At 43.1% G+C, this 18,824-nt stretch overlaps 1 protein-coding gene across 1 annotated transcript in view; it reads right to left on the bottom strand.

The window, feature by feature from the left end:
- EXOC4 (exocyst complex component 4) overlaps positions 1–18,824 on the bottom strand; it is a 365,227-nt gene that overhangs the window by 321,956 nt on the left and 24,447 nt on the right. The window contains exon 3 of the mRNA XM_054632077.2: positions 15,230–15,424. Coding sequence (XP_054488052.1) covers positions 15,230–15,424 — 195 coding nt within the window. The remainder of the gene's footprint in view (positions 1–15,229; positions 15,425–18,824) is intronic.

The following is an 18,824-nucleotide window of genomic DNA, read 5'->3' as shown; positions in this document are numbered from 1 at the left end:
GGCAGAAGTGGAAATGTTCATTCCTCTGCTCTTCCTTTGGAATTATTCCCCAAATTTCCCCATCCCAAAGGCACTCTACTAAAAGAACATCCATCACCAGAGAATTCCTTTGCTGGTCTCCAAGCCCAGGACAAAATTGGGATATCCATGGGACTGCCAGGCTTTTAAAATTAATTTTTTAATCTCCTCACCGTCCATCCTCTGCCTTCCCAGTATCCATCTGATAATAGTTAGGGAAGTTTGGCCATCACACACGATAAAACCACCCCACAAATGATGGAAAACCCAATTTCCTTCTCCCCAGAGGAGGTGGCAGAGCTCACCCAAGTGGAGGAGCTCAGCAGACACCATGTGGGAAACTCAGGCAGAAGTGGAAATGTTCATTTCTCTGCTCTTCCTTTGGTATTATTCCCCAAATTTCCCCATCCCAAAGGCACTCTACTAAAAGAACATCCATCACCAGAGTATTCCTTTGCTGGTCTCCAAGCCCAGGACAAAATTGGGATATCCATGGGACAGCCAGGCTTTTAAAATTAATTTTTTAATCTCCTCACTGTCTATCCTCTGCCTTCCCAGTATCCATCTGACAATAGGTGGGGAAGTTTGGCCATCACACACCATAAAACCACCCCAAAAATGATGGAAAACCCAATTTCCTTCTCCCCAGAGGAGGTGGCAGAGCTCACCCAAGTGGAGGAGCTCAGCAGACAACACATGGGAAACTCAGGCAGAAGTGGAAATGTTCATTCCTCTCCTCTTCCTTTGGTATTATTCCCCAAATTTCCCCATTCCAGAGGCACTCTACTAAAGGAACATCCATCACCAGAGTATTCCTTTGTGGCTTCCAAGCCCAGGACAAAATTGGGATATCCATGGGACAGCCAGGCTTTTAAAATTAATTTTTTAATCTCCTCAGTATCCATCCTCTGCCTTCCCAGTATCCATCTGGAAACAGTTGGGGAAGTTTGGCCATCACACACGATAAAACCACCCCACAAATGATGGAAAACCCAATTTCCTTCTCTCCAGAGGAGGTGGCAGAGCTCACCCAAGTGGAGGAGCTCAGCACGGGGGAAACTCAGGCAGAAGTGGAAATGTTCATTCCTCTTCTTCCTTTGGCAGGTGGAGCTTTTATCCCCAAATTTCCCCATCCCAAAGGCACCTGAATCCCCCCCAGTTGTTTCAGGGAAGCTACAACTGCCCTGAGAGTGGACCAAAAATCCCACCAGAGCAAGGAGCAGGAGCAATTTATCACATTTTAAACATTTGTCATACTGAGAAAATGAGAGATGAAAAAGCAATCAGAAAAGAAGTGAAAAGTGACATTAAAAAAACCCCAAGACATCCAGGAAGAGTTTTCTCTGACACACAAAGAATGGGAATTTAAACTTCCCACTCAGCTCTGGTTTTGTCTTGTCAGTTCCTAAAGAGTTCATTGCTCATGAAAAATATTAAGGTCAAAATACAGCTCTAAAGGACATCTTAAAAAAAATAAAATTGAACATTCAACCATTTACTCATGTTCATGGAAGTCAAAGGAAGGTTGGTTTAGATGACAATAGAAATATTATGCTAAAACCCAAACTAAATATTTTTCCTTTCTGCAGTTTGGCTCACAGAAAGATGATTTAGGTCCTGGCAATAAAGCAGCACCCAAGATTATATTCCACAATAAAAAATTTGAGATGAAAACCTTTGTATGCTGGATAAACCAGCCCAGAACTGCATAAGTGACCAAAAGGAAGCAAAGCCATCAATAAAAAAATGCACAAAATTAAATATACACTAAAGCCAGATCGACAGTGGAACTCTAGAAGGAACTTTTCTGACTTTATGGCCCCACTCAGCTCCTAACACACCAAAATTTGGATTATGCAAGAGATGCCAATCAGCTTTCCCCAATTTTTAACACTCCCAGCAGCTGCTGGCTGAGTCCAAAAGCCCTAAAAGATGTGGGATTGGATAGAGAGAGGAAGAGTTATCCTGCAAGACTCCAGTTAACACTGATAAGGGAAAAGCAGCCCAAGAAAACCTGGAAATGAGATGTCCAGAAGGACTAGAAGTAGTTCCAGGCTCCAGAAAAAGCAGCTGATGGTCACTCCTGGCTCTTCTTTCTACACACACAGCTCAGTTAAATAGAAATAAAGTTATTTTTTTGTTTGTTTTTCTGCAGGGGGATCCCAGCATTGTGTTAGACTGGCTGGACACAAAAGATAAGGACAGGTAAAAGAGCTCCCCCACATGAATCTTTTGGCAGGGGTGCAGAGAGAAGCCACAGCCACACAGAGCAGCTGGAAAAGGACTCAACAATAAACAAGTTGTTATTCTTGTGGAAAAAAACTGCTTTACAATGAGTAAATTGTACCAAAAGAATGGGCAGTGCCCAGCAGCACCTCCTTTAATTCCTGAATTCAGCTCTCTCTCCCATTGAAAGCTGCTCATGAACACACAATAAGGGTAATTTAGTCAAACACTAATTAAAATATTGGCCTGGATTAGCAGAGAATTTGGCTTAGATGATCTGATAGTAATTCCTTATGTTCAAATCTCCTTATCTCTCTCTACTTATTAGTACCTACAATGAGCAAAGACCCTTTAGGAAACAGAGATGAAATAAGGCTGAAAAAAGAGCTGTGCTTTGTAGAAGCTAAAAATTGCAAGTTGATAGAAAATAACCATGGCACCAGCACCATTAGGCAGCTTGTTTAAAGGTCACAGGCAGTTTAGAGCAGGACTTAATTGCCTTAAAAAGAAAACACAGCTAAACACTTGCTTAGTGTAAGAGGAAATTTGGAAGGGTTTAATTCAGCATTTTACAACAAATGAGAACCTAAGTGTTAACAAGGTATTTGTCAAAATTCTTCCTTTCCTGACTTCAGCCAAAGTTTCCCAATCTGCTTACAGTGGAATCTCTTTATTCCCTCAAGGGTTCTGCTGAACCCCCACAGGCCTGGAAGTCAGCAGAGATAAAGAGAAAAGTCTCAATTTTTTTTTTCAGGGTGGGGAAAATAACCAAAATAATGATAGAATTGTAAAATCATGGAATTATGGAATGCTTTGGGTTGGAAGGGACATTAAAGTTCACCCAGTCCCCATGGGCAGGGACACTTTCTGCTGTCCCAGGTTGCTCCAAGCCTCATCTAACCTGGCCTTGGACACTTCCAGGGATCAGGAATCCACAGCTTCCCTGGGCAAGCTGTGCCAGGGCCTCACCACCCTCACAGGGAAGAATTCCTCCCTCAATTATTAATTGTTTTACTAGAAAACCAAATCCTTTCTGGCTGGGAAACCAGTCTGTTCTGAATTTGGACAATGGATATAAAAACATGAACACAGAACTGAGAAAGGTTTAGAGGAAACAATGTGGTGGGTCATAATTTGAGATAAAAAAAAAAGTTGTACATAAACACAATCTGAGAAAAGGGAAAAAGCTGAGCCCTCAGAATAAAAGAGTAAATAAATAAGCAACAACCCAGAAGGTTGCAGCTGCCTCGCTGGTGAATACAACAATGCTGACATTTAAAAGGAGAATTGATCTGCTGCCTTTACAAGGGACTCACTTTCACAAGGTACAGGAAAAGAAAATGACTAAAAACCAGCTGAAATAAGTGTAGGCAGATCTAAACAAGCAGGTCACTGAAATTCATTTGCAGGAGATAAGGACTGAGCCTGCAAACTGCTGTGGAACAGCAAAGTCCTCACCCTGCAGCTCTGGGGACCTGGCAGGGGGCAGAGAGACACAAGAGCCACAAATTCCCTCTCTTCTCTGGAACAGAATTCCCAGAGCAGCCCCTGGGTCCCTGGAAGTGTCCAAAACCAGGCTGGACAGAGCTTGGAGCAGCCTGGGATGGCAGAAGGTCCATGGCAGGGGTGACACTGGATGGGCTTTAGGTCCCTTCCCAAACCTGTGAACCAAAGTGCTGTGATGTTGGATTAAGCCCTTTTCTGACCCACAGATGGGGCAACTAAAATAACTTATTAAATAAGTTATTAATAATTAAAGTTATTAATTAATAATCAGTGTTATTATTATAGTAACATTGATTGTTATAGTGACAATATTAGGGATAGTGCTGTATGTACTTCACTGTGCACAACAAACAATAAACAAAACCATCAAAGAAGTTTTTTCTGTTGAAGAGAGAGGGGGAAATGTGGGAAGTGGATTTGTAGAGAGTTCTCAAAGCCTGACAGAGAGCTCACATCTGTATGCAAACGTTGAGATGAGAAATGCTGAGTTAGAAATGCCCTGGAATGGGACAGACATTGCTGAGAGAGAAATGGAACTGGAAACAAGTTCCAAAAGGTGGCTTTGCAAATAAGACTGGATACTTTGGAGAAATAGAACCATGAAACATGCATTGGGGTGGGACCCACCTGGGGTAATTTTAGATTATTGACATTTAAAGCATTTACAGCAAGATGATACCAAGAAACACTTATAATGTATTGGAATTAAGAAATAATTGGCTTCTGATTGTGATGGGGTGAATTATAACATCTGCATTGTCTCACCCTTCACATGAGAATCAAAAGGGAATAAAAGTTTTTAAAACCTCTCAGCTGCCCCATCTCTGAATCAGAAAAGGCTCAATCCAACACTGTGAGAGGCAGAACAGCAGCAAGAAACACTCCCAGGTGCCACCCCATCCCTGTGCCACCCACTGCCTGGCACAGGAGCCTGACAGATGGAGCAAAAGCCATGGAAAAAACAACTTGAGAAATGGGAGGGGAATGAATAAAGCTGTTGGACCTGAGTTGTACCTGGAGAGCAGTGAGAAAATGTTTACTTCAGCAGGGTTTGTGTGTGTTCTCTATTTTTACCCACCTCGAACCTCCAAATCACTCCTAAGTCTATTAGCAATAAAATAAGCAAGGAGCTCCTGAATTTAAGGCTGCAAAATTCCCACTTTTTTGATGGACAATGCAGGGAATCACAGAATTCCAAAACCCAAAAGCCTGTGAAGCACTCACAGCCTCCACTGCTGGCAACACTTAACAAGCACATGATTAAACTTGCTTTAAACTGCATTTATATCTTTTAATACCAACCTTGACAAGTTTTATCAAGGCTGTGTTTTTAATTCCAATATCTTTTGGATATAATGGTTTTCAATTCCAGTATCTTTTGGATATATCTTTTGGATTTAATATCTTTTAATTCCAACCTTGACACAAGTTTTATCAAGGCTATCAAGTTTTTATCAAGGCTGTGTTTCATCTGTAGATTTGTTGCAGTATTTTGGTTGCAAGGTGAATCAGGATGAAGCTGAAAAGTGATGGCCTTTGAGGATGGGCCAGCCAAATGATGGGATACAAGGAAAACTTTGAAAATAATAAATCCAAGGCTTGGGAATTGTCTGCTACCAAATTGCCAGAGCACAGTGTGAGGTGGCATCCAAACAAATCAGTGAATAGGAATTATTAAGATGAGCCTGAACTTAAAAACCACCCTGGTGATCCTAAAGCAGAGAGTCTTCAGGTAAAATCATGGAAAACAGGAAAAGCACCAGAGATGAGTGATGATATTCCTGAAAATTCCTGATATTCCTAAAAACAGGGAAAGGAGCAAAGGAACCCAGGGGATGAGGATTAATGAGGAGCTGATGGACAGCACTGGGTGGATATTCAGGTGAGGAAAGAAATTGCTCCCAATTTTGTTGACCTTTCAAAATCTTGTAAGGCTCAACAAGCAAAAAGCAAAGAAAGAGCTGTAAATTATGATTATGGTTCCTTTGCAATATTTTGGGAAGAGCTGAACTGACTCCCCTCCATGGCATGAAAGGATTTGTGAGCAAATGAAGCACAAAAAGGGGGGGGACTGACACAGATGACTGAAGCTGAGAGGGTTGGAAAATCACTTGGAAAGATTCTTTGCTACACACACAAAAAAAGGGCTCAGTTTGCAGGAAAACAGCTCATCCTGGGACAAGCAAACTGATCTGAAGGGGGAAAGGAGAGAAAAAAATATACAAACAAAAGTAAAAGGGTGATTTTGGACAGACCTGGCTGAAACACCTTAACACAAAGGACAAACAGCTTTTATTTCTCTGAAGTGTTCCAATGGCAATGACCAAACACTGTTTTCCCTCTGCCAACTTTTAAATATTTATAAAATTATGTTCCTCACTTGCTGTCCTTTCCTCAAGCTAGAGAAATTTAATTCTTTTGCATTTGCCTCAGTCACCCATCAATCATTCTCCTTCCTCCTCCACTCCTGTAATTCATCAATGTCTTTCTAGCAACAAAGTGCTGGAACCAAAAGTGGAGCTCAAGGAAGAGAGGGGCTAAAAACAAGAGGTTTATCCAACTGCTCACTTGGACCTGAACACAAATTCTGCAATTTCTCCACCACTATGGACAAATGACTTCCCTGAAATGGCAGAATTATCCACTGGCATGACAGAATTACCCAAGACTTTTTCCTTTCACTTCTCATTTCCATTTTCATCCCAAATGTTTCAAATGCTTTAGTGAAAACTGAATTTATTACACCTTTCTGCCAGCTTTAAAGCTGCATTTTCAAAGCAGTTCAATCAGATTTATTTCTCCAGATTTATTCAATCTGGATTATTTTATAGTGTCCCATAACCCTTCAACAAGTTTTTCATGGTGTTGCTGCAATGTTTTATTGGGGATAAAATTCTCTTCTCCATCCCAGAGTTTAAAAAAGAATTCCTGGACAGCCCAATGGCTGCTGGAAAAGCATCCTCTGTATTCCAACTCTGCTCCACCTCCACCACAGCCTGATTTCTGATTAAATTTGTTAATAAATAAGCTTTTACCAGCTGAAATGAGGGGTTGTTATTAGCAGAGCCAAGAGCCCCCTGGTGATGCTCTGAGGAGGGCTGGGGTCAAGCATGTGGCCATGAAAATCAGCTTTAGGTACTAAAACTTCCTGCAAGAGACTGCCCTGATAAAGCAAATTACAGCAGTAAAGAGTGAGAGCAAGTCATTGAAACTATGTCCAGGGGAAATAAAATTAAAATGTTTTTAAGGGACAGAAATTCCATGTTCTAATGTGTTTAAAACTAGCCTAAAGTTTATTAAAAAATAATCAAAGCAGTACTTAAGGAAAGAAAAAATAAAAAAAATTCTTAAATATTAAAAAAATTTCTTAAATTTAAGGAAAAAACAGGAAAAAATAGAGAAGTGAGGTGAAAAGTGATCTAAGAATAAAAACCCAAATCCTTCTGCATAAAGAACTTATCAGTATTCTATCCAACTCAACTCAGATCCTCCTTGGGTGGCCCCAGACCTTTCAGACACACAAAGCCCACGATTTCTGTGGTTTTTGGAATCACCAGAACATATTCCAGGTCCACAGGGAATTAATAAAATTCACAAAAAACAAGGTGCCTCTTCCTCACCTTAAGAAATCAGATTTGCCAATCATTACCGATGAACAGAAACCTCACATGAAATGAGAGAGCTCTCACTTCTCAAAAGAGAATTTCAAAGCAGAGCCAAGATTTAAATTTACCTATAAAAACTCAGGATGCTCTGGATTTCTACAGGTAAATTTAAATAGGTTTCATTTCTGCAGGATCCCAAACAAACCCAGCTCTCTTATCCCCACTTAATTCCAAAATATCAAATTCTTCCACGGCAGCACCTGAATCCCAGAGCTGCACTAAGGAATGCAGGAACCAAATCAAAGTGGTTTTATTGATTTTCCTTGTTCCAGCTGAAAGGCAGGCAGTAAATAAAATGCAGGCTGAGAACTGCATTGTTATTTTTATTTATTTCATTATTCCAGGCTACTGCAAGTGTAAGAACTCTGCTCACTACAAGGCATTTTCAATTGAAAGGCTCTCCTTGTGCCATCCTGAGGACAGCCACAGGTGGCAGCTGCAGCCAGGGAATAAAAATGAGATTTTTACATCTCAGCCATGCCCAGGGCTACAAACAGCCAGTTTTGCAAGGAGATGTGGGCACTCCAAAGGATTTTCCAGAGGATTAACATGGAATGCAGAGGAGGTTCTTGAGGAGGACACAGAATCAGAATTTGGGTTGTTAAACCTCATCCATGGCAGGGCCACCTCCCACTGTCCCAGGCTGCTCCAGCCTGGCCTTGGACACTGCAGGGATGCAGGGGCAGCCCCAGCAGCTCTGGAATGAGATGCTCATTATGGGATGAGTAAATATTTTGCACACAGAGCAGAAACATTTCAATATTTTAAAGCCCTTGTTTGACTCCCTCTTCCCACAGCAACTGGGGCTCCTTGTCCTCACTGCTCTCCAGGCTGTCCCTGCCTTGATAAATTTCTCCTCTATCTCCTTTTCCTGTGCCACCTTCATTTGTTTCCCACAGCAGCTGGGGCTGCCCCTGGATCCCTGGAATGTCCCAGGAAGGATTGGAGCAGCCTGGGATAGGGGAGGTGGCCCTGGAATGAGCTTGGAGGTCCCTTCCCACCCAAACTGCTCTGGGATTCTGGGATTTGGGACACTCAGAATCCATCCCGAGGGATTTTTATGGAAGTTGGGGATGGAAAAGGGAAGGGAGACCCTTCCTGGAGTCCTGAGATTCCCAGTGAAGTCCCCGGATCCCAAAATCCCTTCCTAGAGAGGAGTCGGGGTGGGGATGGATCCAATCCCAGGCTGGGAGAGCTGGGAATGGAGGGAATTCCCTGGAGAGGGAGATTGGGGTGTGGGATTTTGGGAAGGGATTCCCAGAGCAGCTGGGGCTGCCCTGATCCCTGCAATGTCCAAGGCCAGGCTGGAGCAGCCTGGGACAATGGGAGGTGTCCCTGCCATGGATGGGATGGGATTTAAGGTCCCTTCCAACCCAAACCATTCTGGAATTCCATGATTTCTGCACAGCATTTCCACTTTTTAACAGCCCTTCCTGTTCTGCCCCTGCTGTCCCCCAGTCACTCAGCTGTGTTGTAAAGTCCTGCCTTTAAAAACACAAACCCACTTTTTTTGTAAAATGCAAAATGTGCAGGGAGAAAGTGATCAGCTCCAAAAAGTCCTCCTGCTATTACTCACATCACAAAGCAGAGCAGATATATATAAAAATATAATTAATTTCCTGACATTAAAAACCTAAAGTTTAGGTCTTTAACACTGGAAAAGAACGAAAAGGAGGTGCTGGAGCATTCCCTGCTTCTGGAGAAAGAAAATACTGACAGCTTTTTATTTCCTGGGAAAAAGACACGGGAGAAGGATGAGCCCATGAGGAAAACACCAATTCCTCACTCTGCAACACAAGGGTGGGGAAAGTGAAGTGAAGAATAATCAAAAAGCTCCATCCTTCCTTCTTCCCACCTTCATTCTTCCTAATAAAAAAAATTCAGGTGGAAATAGCAAAGATCCTCCCTCTTATCCCATGGATAGATTTCTGCAGTTTCAGTGTTTATTACCTGCCTCAAGGGCAAATCCAGACACAAAACCAAAGCAGCCTAAAGAGTTTTGTTCAATTCTATGACATGACCTTAAATTGCTTTATTCAACAATATTTCTTCACGGTTTTCAGCATTTCAGCACTTAAATTATAGAAACAAATGGCAAATATTAAGTTTTCCCTATGGGGACCTCATGGGTCAACAGTGGAATCAGAAGAATTAAAGCTACAGCACAGATCTCCACGATCTTGAGCTAATTAATTTATTAATTACTATGCAGAGCATAATCAGTGCACAGCCCAGTGCTGGGGAGATTGGACATGAAACTGTTTCCTGCAAGGGTGAATCCCCTGTCCTGGCCACTGCTGATCTCTGCTCTGGCTTCTGGTGCTGTGGAGCACTTCCAGAGCTTCTCCTCTGCAAGAACTTGGATTCCTCATGCCAGCAGCCAAGCCCAGGCTCCCAGGGAAGTGACATCAGTGTCCCTGATGTGACAGTGGGAAGTGACAGTGTCCCTGCCCCTGCTCACTCCCCTCCCTGCAGACTGTCCTCAGGAAGCTCCTCCTGGTTCAGAATTTGCCCTCAGTAGCAGATCACAGAATTATGGAATGATTGCGGTTGGAAAAGAGCTCTCAGATCATGGAGTCCAACCATTCCCAGCACTGCCAAGGCCACCACTGCCCCATGTCCCCAAGTGCCATGTGCACATGGCTTCAAATCCCTCCAGGGATGGGGACTCCATCACCACTGCTCTTTCCATGAAGAAATTCTCCCCAAAATCCCCCCTGAGGCTCCCCTGGCCCAGCTTGAGGCCATTTCCTCCTCCTGTCCCCTCTTGTCAGGGACTTGTGCAGAGCCAGGAGGTCCCCCCTGAACCCTTCTCTTGTTTTATATTAAACAAAAACCACCCACAAATGGCTGTACGTGCACTGAAGTGCCCCATAAAAGTGAATACTGCTGGCAGTAATTCAGTGTGTGAAAAAGCAGCTCCATTTCAGGCAAATGTACAAACTCACTCTATCAAAAAGGCACATAAAGAAATGGAAAATAAGTATAATGCATTCCAGCTCCAATAGGCATTTTAGCTGTTTCAGACATTCCCAAATTCTCCAAAGCTTCACAATTCAAAGGATGCTGGAAATGGGTTCTTTTAGACACCCTGTAATGTGCAATTATAGGACAGCAAACCTGATCCTACTGCCTGTGCTCCTGGAATTATCAAGATGCTGGAGGAACACACAACAGGAACACCTGATATTTGTGTGCTGCTCTGGCTGGATACAGAATCAGAAAGGAAAAAAAAAAGCTGTCACTTAAAAAAATTAACTTCATACAAATGTAAGCTGTCACAAAGTACCTCTGCATTGTGTTTATCCAACTGGGAAAAGCTGCCAGTCTTTTATTAACAATCCTTGCCTGCATTACTCAGTCACTGCACATTAGAACCAGCAGCTGGAGAGTTTTGAGTGATAATGAAACCTGTAACAAGCCATCCTCAGCCTTCTTTTCCAAACAATAAGGGAATTAAAATTTCAATTTAAATGCAGAGGTTTGAAACACGCTTCAGTGGCAAAATTACTTCAATTAATGTGAGTGGAATACAAAGAGCAGGCTGCAGGGATGGGATGCAGCAGGCTGGAATGATGCAAAGGTCTGATTCCTACTGCATGGATCACAGGGCTACAGGAACAGCATCAATCAGGGCTGCAAGTGCAGGGGGAGGGCTGCAAACTCCTGCTCAGAGCACTCTGGGCTTCTCCTGAGCCACCAGCAGCTGTTTACCTTGAGGGATGAAACCAAAGGACAGGCAGATCTATGGACACTGTGCCTCCCTGACAGATCAGCAATGATTTTACATAATGTTCCTATCATATCAAAGGAGAAGGGAATTATCCCCAGCCAGTGAGTGATTACAACATCACAGCTCTGTTAACACAAGATGGCAAAAGCCAATGAGCCTGCAGTGATTTTTGGCCAGGGAAAAGCTCCAAATGCAGGTGAATTACTGTTTCTTTATACAGGCACATTTGTCTTCAAATGAGAATTGCAAGTGTCAATGAGTGGCTGAAATTGAGTGTTCAATTTCCACTTGAGGTTTCTCTGCATTCCTTGATATATATTCAAAAAAGCTCATGAACTAACAGCTGCTTTTTATATCATTACTATTTGATTTATTAGAAAATATTTGCCATGCTGAAAACAAAAAAACAACCAGAGCAGCAGCAGAAATGCTGCAGAGGTCTATAAATCAGAGAGATCTAATGCTGTCTCTCCCTCATAGCCACAGGCAACTTTACTCAAGCACACATATTTATATACACAGAAGTGTTTATATTTAAAATAACCATATACAAAACATTGCAAAGCAGTAAATATCAAATACACAGGTTGAAAACCATTTCTAAAGCATAATGTATGAGAAATCTTAAGCAAGGTTATTTTTCTTTTTACATTTCCTAACACGGATTTCCAATAGGAAATAGATTATTTGTTCTGGCATTTTGAAAAGAATATTTTTAAATCAAAAAGGAACCCACAAAAAAACAAACAAAAAACCAACCAAACAAACAAAAAATAAAAAAAAAAACAAAAAAAACAAAAAAACAACCCAAAAAGCAACCAAACCAAACAAACTGATGAAAAAAGCACCAACATTTCAACTCATACTGATGGCAACTGTGAGTATCATGTTTTGGTACCTACACTGGACACCCTTAATTTCCACCTCCTTTTTCCCACCTGACAATTGAAAATATCAGGCAAACACCACACTTGGATTCTCTCATTTCTGGAGCTGCTCAGGGCCAGGCTGGGCAGGGGTTGGAGCAGCCTGGGACAGTGGGAGGTGTCCCTGCCATGGCAGGGGTGGCACTGGATGGGATTTCAGGTCCTTTCCAACCCAAACCATTCCAGGATCCTGTGACTGCAGCAGGGCTGGCACAGGAGAAGAGGAGGAACAGAAAAACAAAAGGAAGGAGGTGGCAGAATGGAAGCAGACATGAGGATGTGACAGAAACAACAAAAACCAGGTGGGTTCCACAGGCCATGGGATGGGAGTGGCCTCCAGCTGTGGGAAATCCAGCACAGAGAACAAGGTAAGGTTTACAAAATCATGTTTAAGGTGAAAGAAGATGAAGCAACAAAGGAGGAAATTAAAGCTCAGGGTGACAATTTTCAGTTCTTTCTCCTGTTGGGTAATGATTTATTAAAAAGACGTGAAGAGGCACAGCTAAGAGAGACAACAAAGGGCAGTGAAGGGGAAAAAAAAAACCAAAATATGGCAATGAAAAGATGGCCTTAAAGGCATTGTCTGGCAAAGAGGAGTAAGAAACAGAGACAGCACTTTTGCCTCTACTTTTTGTGGTTCAGGATGGAAAGGACCTGTGGAGAATATCAAATCCACTTCCCTGCCCAAGCACGGGCACCTAGAGCCATGTCCAGCCTGGATTTGGAAATTTTCCACACAGGGAGACTCCAAAACCTCTCTGGGTCTATGGAGCTTGAACTTCTTCAAGTGCTCAACCATCCCTACAGTAAAAAAGGCTGGTTTAGGGTCAAACTATTCCTTGTGTTACAGGTTGTGCCCATTCCTCTTCTCCCATCCCTGGGCACCATAAAGGAGAGTCTGGCCCTGTTTTCTTTGCACCCTCCCATGAAACCATAATAACCATCAAAAACATCTCCCTGAGGGTTCTCTCAGCCTCTCTCCACGTGTGAGATGCTCCTTAACCATCCCTGTAATCCCCCACTGGCCTGGAGCCAGGAACTCCACCTGTCTTTACTGGAGAGGCCAGGACTGGACTGAGCATTCCACATGTCAGGACTGAGAAGAGAAAAATCACCTCTCTTGTTTTTAATTCCTAAAGACAGTTCCAGGAAAGGAAGGACTGGAGCCTGGTCAGGAAATGTGCTTGTTAAGTTGAGAAAAAGAAAGATTGTTATTAGAGAAGTCCAGGAAACTCCTGGACTGTGGCATTCAAATTCTCTGAACAGAGAGACATAATTCTCTCTCTCAAAGTTTTTTGTTTCTAGAGAAGCACAGAGAGAAGAAGAGAGAAACAATTTTTTTCTCTATTTTCTGCTCCTGTTGTTTTTGCACATGTGGAATGTGTTAGGAAGATTGTTTACCTGAAGTGATTTGTCAATTGGATTCTGCTTAGAATTATTTTGCTTCCTTGACCAATTGGAAAAAGCTGTGTCCTGACTATCATGAGTTTTCTTTAGTATTTTTTGTAGTATAGTATCTCTTTAATGTACTGTAGTATAATGTAATATAATAAAGTTTTAATAAAGCAATTGTTCAGCATTCTGAATCACTGGAGTCAGATGCCAACCATTCCTTCATCAGGGGCACCCTGATTTTACTGTACTGGACAAGAATGGAACTGTAAGGCAAGCTAATAAAAGAGATGGAACTGAAGAAAAAAAACACTTGAAGGAAGGGAGAAAAAGAGATTAACCAGGAGCTGGAAGTAAGCAGAAAAGAAATCACAAAGTCACAAATCCAATTAGGTTGGAAAAGATGTGTGAGATGTCAAATCCAACCTATGGCAAATCCCCACTGAGTGCCACATCCAGAATTCCATGTACACCTCCAGGAGTGGGGACTCCAAACCCCTCCTGGCAGTTCATTCCCACCTCTGACCACCCTTATGGTGAAGAAATTCCTCCTCATACCCAACCTAAACCTTCAGACTTTGTCCTCTCATGCAGCCAATGAGGCAAACCCACCTAAACTGTGCAAGAACCTCCCCTGTGAATAATGCCCAAAGCTGTGAGTGCATTCTGGGGATGGAAGAGAGGGACACAGGACAGTTCCTTCTATTATAAAAATGAGTTTGAAATAATTGGTAAGATTTTAAGAAAAATGATGATCTAGGCAGGGGTCTGGAAAATTAATTTTGAAATAAAGCATAAGACTGCAAAAGAAGGAGGTGGGAGGGAAAAGGGGCCGAAAGGGGGCAAAAAGGGGATGGAAAGGGGGCAAAAAAGAGGTGGAAAGGGGGCAAAAAGGGAGCAGAAAGGGGGCAGAAAGGGACAAAAAAGGGGTGGAAAGAGGGCAAAAAAGGGGATGAAAAGAGGGCAAAAAGGGGATGGAAAGGGGGAAAAAGGGGATGGAAAAGGGATGGAAAGGGGGCAAAAAAGGGGTGGAAAGGGGGCAAAAAAGGGGTGGAAAGAGGGCAAAAAAGGGGATGAAAAGAGGGCAAAAAGGGGATGGAAAGAGGGCAAAAAGGGGATGGAAAAGGGATGGAAAGGGGGCAAAAAAGGTGGAAAGGGGGCAAAAAAGGAGCAAAAAGGGGATGGAAAGGGGACAAAAAAGGAGCGGAAAGGGGGTAAAAGGGGGACAAAAAAAGGGGATGACCAAAAAAGGAGGGACAGAAAAAGAGGGGGGGCAAAAAAAGGGGGGGAGGACAAAAATGGGGGACAGAAAAGGGGGGGACAAAAACGGGGGGCCAAAAAGGGGGGGCCAAAAAAGGGGGGGGGGGACAAAAACAGGGGGACAAAAAGGGGGATGGAAAGGGGGAGAAAAGGGGGAGAAAAGGGGGGACAAAAAAGGGGGGGGACAAAAAAGGGGGGGGGACAAAAAAGGGGGGGGGACAAAAAAAGGGGGGGGACAAAAAAAGGGGGGGACAAAAAAGGGGGGGAAAGAGGGCAAAAAGGGGATGGAGGAGGGACAAAAAGGGGAGGGAAAAAGAGGGGGAAAAAAAAGGGGGGACAAAAAGAGGGGATCAAAAAGGGGATGGAAAGGTGGCAAACAGGGGATGGAGGGGGGGACAAAAACGGGGGCAAAAAAAAGAGGGGCCAAAAAACGGGGGCCAAAGGGAGGGGACAAAAAAGGGTGACAAAAAAGGGTGCCAAAAAAGGTGCCAAAAAAGGAGTACCAGCATGTCAGTGGCGTTGAGGTAGCGCTTGCTGGCCATGCACTGCTCCAGCTTCTGAGGGACCTGCTTGATGTTCTCAATCTCATCCAGGAGGTTCAGGACGTGCTTGTGCTCGATGCCCTCGATCCACAGCTTGCGCAGCTCGTCCCGCTTGCAGTGCAGCAGCATCTTGCAGGACAGCAGGTTCTCCTTCACCTGCAGCAGCACAGCAAGGGTTAATGACATCTGGCCCTGCAACTGAGAGCAGCCCTTCCCCACTTTGGTTTCATTAGGAATTCCAAATTTACTTTATTAGGAATTCCAGAAATATCACCGGGGTAAAAGTAAATTTGGTTTTCTTCGTGCTGTCTTGGCTGAGGGGAACTTTCCAGACCCTAAAAACTGAACTTCTTTCACAGTGAAATGTTCTTCAATGTGAAAATTTAGCTGAAGTACCACAATCCAAACCCATTTCCCAAAAATCAATTCAGTATTTTGGCAAACAGCAAGAATCTAATTTTCTATGGAAGCAAATAAGCCACCACTAATTTTTCTGCTGCAAACATTTTCCATCTGCCTATTAAATCTTTTGGCAGTCTCCTCCTTTCTTCAAGTTTGGTGTTTTTTCTCTGAAACAAGACCAGCTAAGAGTAAAATCATTTTCCCAATAACTTGAGTAATACCAGGTTTTTTTAGAAGAGAAGTTTCAATCAGAACATTTATGAGCTCAAATCAGCATTTCCATTATTTATCAAGCCATTACAAACCCTTTCGTGCTGCCATGCAGTTTGGTTCTGAGCCTCATGCCATCATCCAAGTGACAAACTATTTAATTTTTCTCCATTTAGGCAATACCAAGAGTTTTCCTTCTCCATTCCCTCAGCTCACAGCATTCCCTGCTTTCAGATTCTCCCTGGTAAGGTCAGTGTAACCTAGCTTTTCCTGCTTAATGCAAATCAACAATCCATACTAAAATGTGGAAGCAATTAGCAGCACAGCTTCACACATTGCCTTCACACCACTCTTGTTTTGTGATAAGTTATGAATACTTGGGGCCCAACCTTTTCTCAGGCTGAACTCTCACTGAATTACACATGAAGAGAGACACTCAGAAGGAGCCCTTCAATTTATTTTTAAATAATGAGCCTTTAAAGCACTCCACAAATCCCACTTCAACTGCACTTTCTTCTACCTTGTTCACCTGAAAGCAGTTTAAAAAAAAAAATCTATGTGAAAAACACATCAGTGGACCAATACTGGACACTGGTAAATAAAAACTGCTCCATAAAACAGCCTCTGTCCAGAGGCAGGAGAGTTTGAGATTTCTAAACTGCACTCCAAAATGTCCTTCTGAAAAAGAGAAGCATGGAAAAATCCTCAGCCAACAAAAAACCCTCATCTAGGAGGGTCCTAAAAAGCAGAGGCAAAGAGAAACACACACTGAGATCATTTCACATCTAATCCCTGTTCAATACATTAATTGGAAATGTTCCACTGGCCTGGCACAGCTTCACCAGTGGACTGCTGCTACAGAGAGCCAAATTAGGTCAGCAAACAACCGTGGGGCCAGGAGGAATCTCAGCAGACATTCCTGCTCCTGTCCTTGCAAGAAAGATCAGCAACTCCATCCACATCTGGGTGTGGGAATCCATAAATTCAGAGGGTTTTGGGAAAGCTGCAAAAGGCAGCCTCAGAGACAGCAGAACTGTGATTAGAGCTGAGCAGCAGCCATGAGATTGGGCAGCAGAAAAATTATGTAAGGAGTAGAAAAGCAAGGACAAATAGGACAATGGTCTGTGTATTAATGCTTGGCTAGAATAACTCCCTAAGCTGCAGAAAAGTTTATCTGGTGAGATATGAGGGAGTTCTGAGTTAATAACAGAGCTCTGTGCATTGTGTTTGAAGGCTCACAAGCAGGTTTGGGTTTGAAATAAGCAGGCATTGTTTAACCAAAGGTACCTGTATTGTTTAACCAAAGGTACCTGTGCCTATAGTGGTTGGATGGAACCACTGACAATGTGCTTCTGCTTTGTGGGATTGGTCAAAAATCTGTTAAAGTGAGTTGTGACATTGAGTTCTTGGTCTGCTGCCTGGGATGTGAGCTGAGGGCATCTCCCCATTGTCACAGCCATGGAATGAGGCTGATGCTGGAAAATCAAACAGCTCAAGGCACGTTCCCAGCAGCCCTGTCCTGTTTGTGATTTGTACAGAGACCCCAGCCCGTGATACTGGAAGCAGAGCAAGGAATGAACAGCAGATCCTAAAAAAAATACCTCCAAAAAATACCTCCCCTTGTGAGCCCAAACTGGTTCTGCTTCATAATTCACTTTTTCAGAGGCAACACCTCTATAGCTAAACCCAAAACTAAGCCTTTCCCACCAGGAGTCCACACAAGAATTGACTACAGAAGGCAAATCCCCAGATGTCAGAAGCCAGGACATCCCTCTGGCTGTCCTGGATGGCTCAAGCCCCTGCCAGGGGGCTCAGAGACCTTGGCACAGAGCCCAAGACACCTGTGACTTTGATTTTGATGAATAGAGCAAATTACCACCTTTATATGAAGAATTACAAGCCAAGAGAGTTTATGTAGAATAATAGTTTGTCATGGGGTGAAAAATAGATTTTTGGGGTTTTTAGAATGGGGTCCCAAAATGGAGGAATTTGGGTGTACCCTGTCCTTCTTCCTAGCCTCCATCTTCTGTGTGATGGTGGCACTTTTGGATTGGTTTAAGGCAGAAGCTCACTGTCTAACATAGGTGATAGGTATTGGGAAGTTATGGTAAATAATGTACACATGGTTTTTAGTACAAAAAGATAACACTGCCCCAGGGGCAGGCAGAGTGCCTCAGTCTGACCTGCTGGACAGACCTCAGCAGGCCAGAGAAAGAATGTTATAGATAAGAAACAATGAACAACCTTGAGAATGAGAACAGAAGAGCTCTGACTCCTTCTCCAGCTGCTGGGCTGGGAAAAAGAGACTTTCTAACACATCTCAGGGTCACTGTGAGCAGCAGAGATTCTGAGCCCCAGAAGGATCTGGAATATCTGTCCCTTGTACAACTCCCACCTTGCACAGAGGGGAACATGAAGAGCAAGGCTGGGAGTGTAACACAGATTGATGACAAACCAGATCTGGGGCCTCCTGTGAGATCAGGTCAAAACCACTTCAATACATATTGACCAAAACCAATAAGCAAACTTAAATACCAAAAGGTGCCTCACCCTCACAGTCATTCTTGTAGGTGGGACCCTAAGGTCACACCACTCTCTGCTTGTGCTGACCTCTGCAAAGCTTTGCACACTGTGTGAAACCAGAACACTGCCTACAGTTGATTTCAAATGTAGTGGAATTGATCTCTGCTTTCAGAGTGCTGAGCTTTGTCCATAAATCCTGGGATGAACTCTTACCCTTGGAAAGCAGCAGAATGCTCTCATTTTCTTTGAAAATGTTAAATGAATTTTCAAAGCCAGAAGGGTCAGTGTGTAACCCACCAAGGGTAAAAATTTGGTTCTCCTAAAGCACTTCTGGGAAAGGTTTTAAGCTGAGACTGCCACAGAGCCAGGAAGCAAATTAAAGTAAGAAAAATTCAGTGCCTGTTTTGCAAAGTTTAGGTAC

Source organism: Agelaius phoeniceus, chromosome 5 (genome assembly GCF_051311805.1).
Source record: "Agelaius phoeniceus isolate bAgePho1 chromosome 5, bAgePho1.hap1, whole genome shotgun sequence".
In the NCBI taxonomy this organism is placed as follows: domain Eukaryota; kingdom Metazoa; phylum Chordata; class Aves; order Passeriformes; family Icteridae; genus Agelaius; species Agelaius phoeniceus.
The sequence above is the reverse complement of the archived record's forward strand: the minus strand, read 5'-3'. Positions and strand labels throughout refer to the sequence as shown.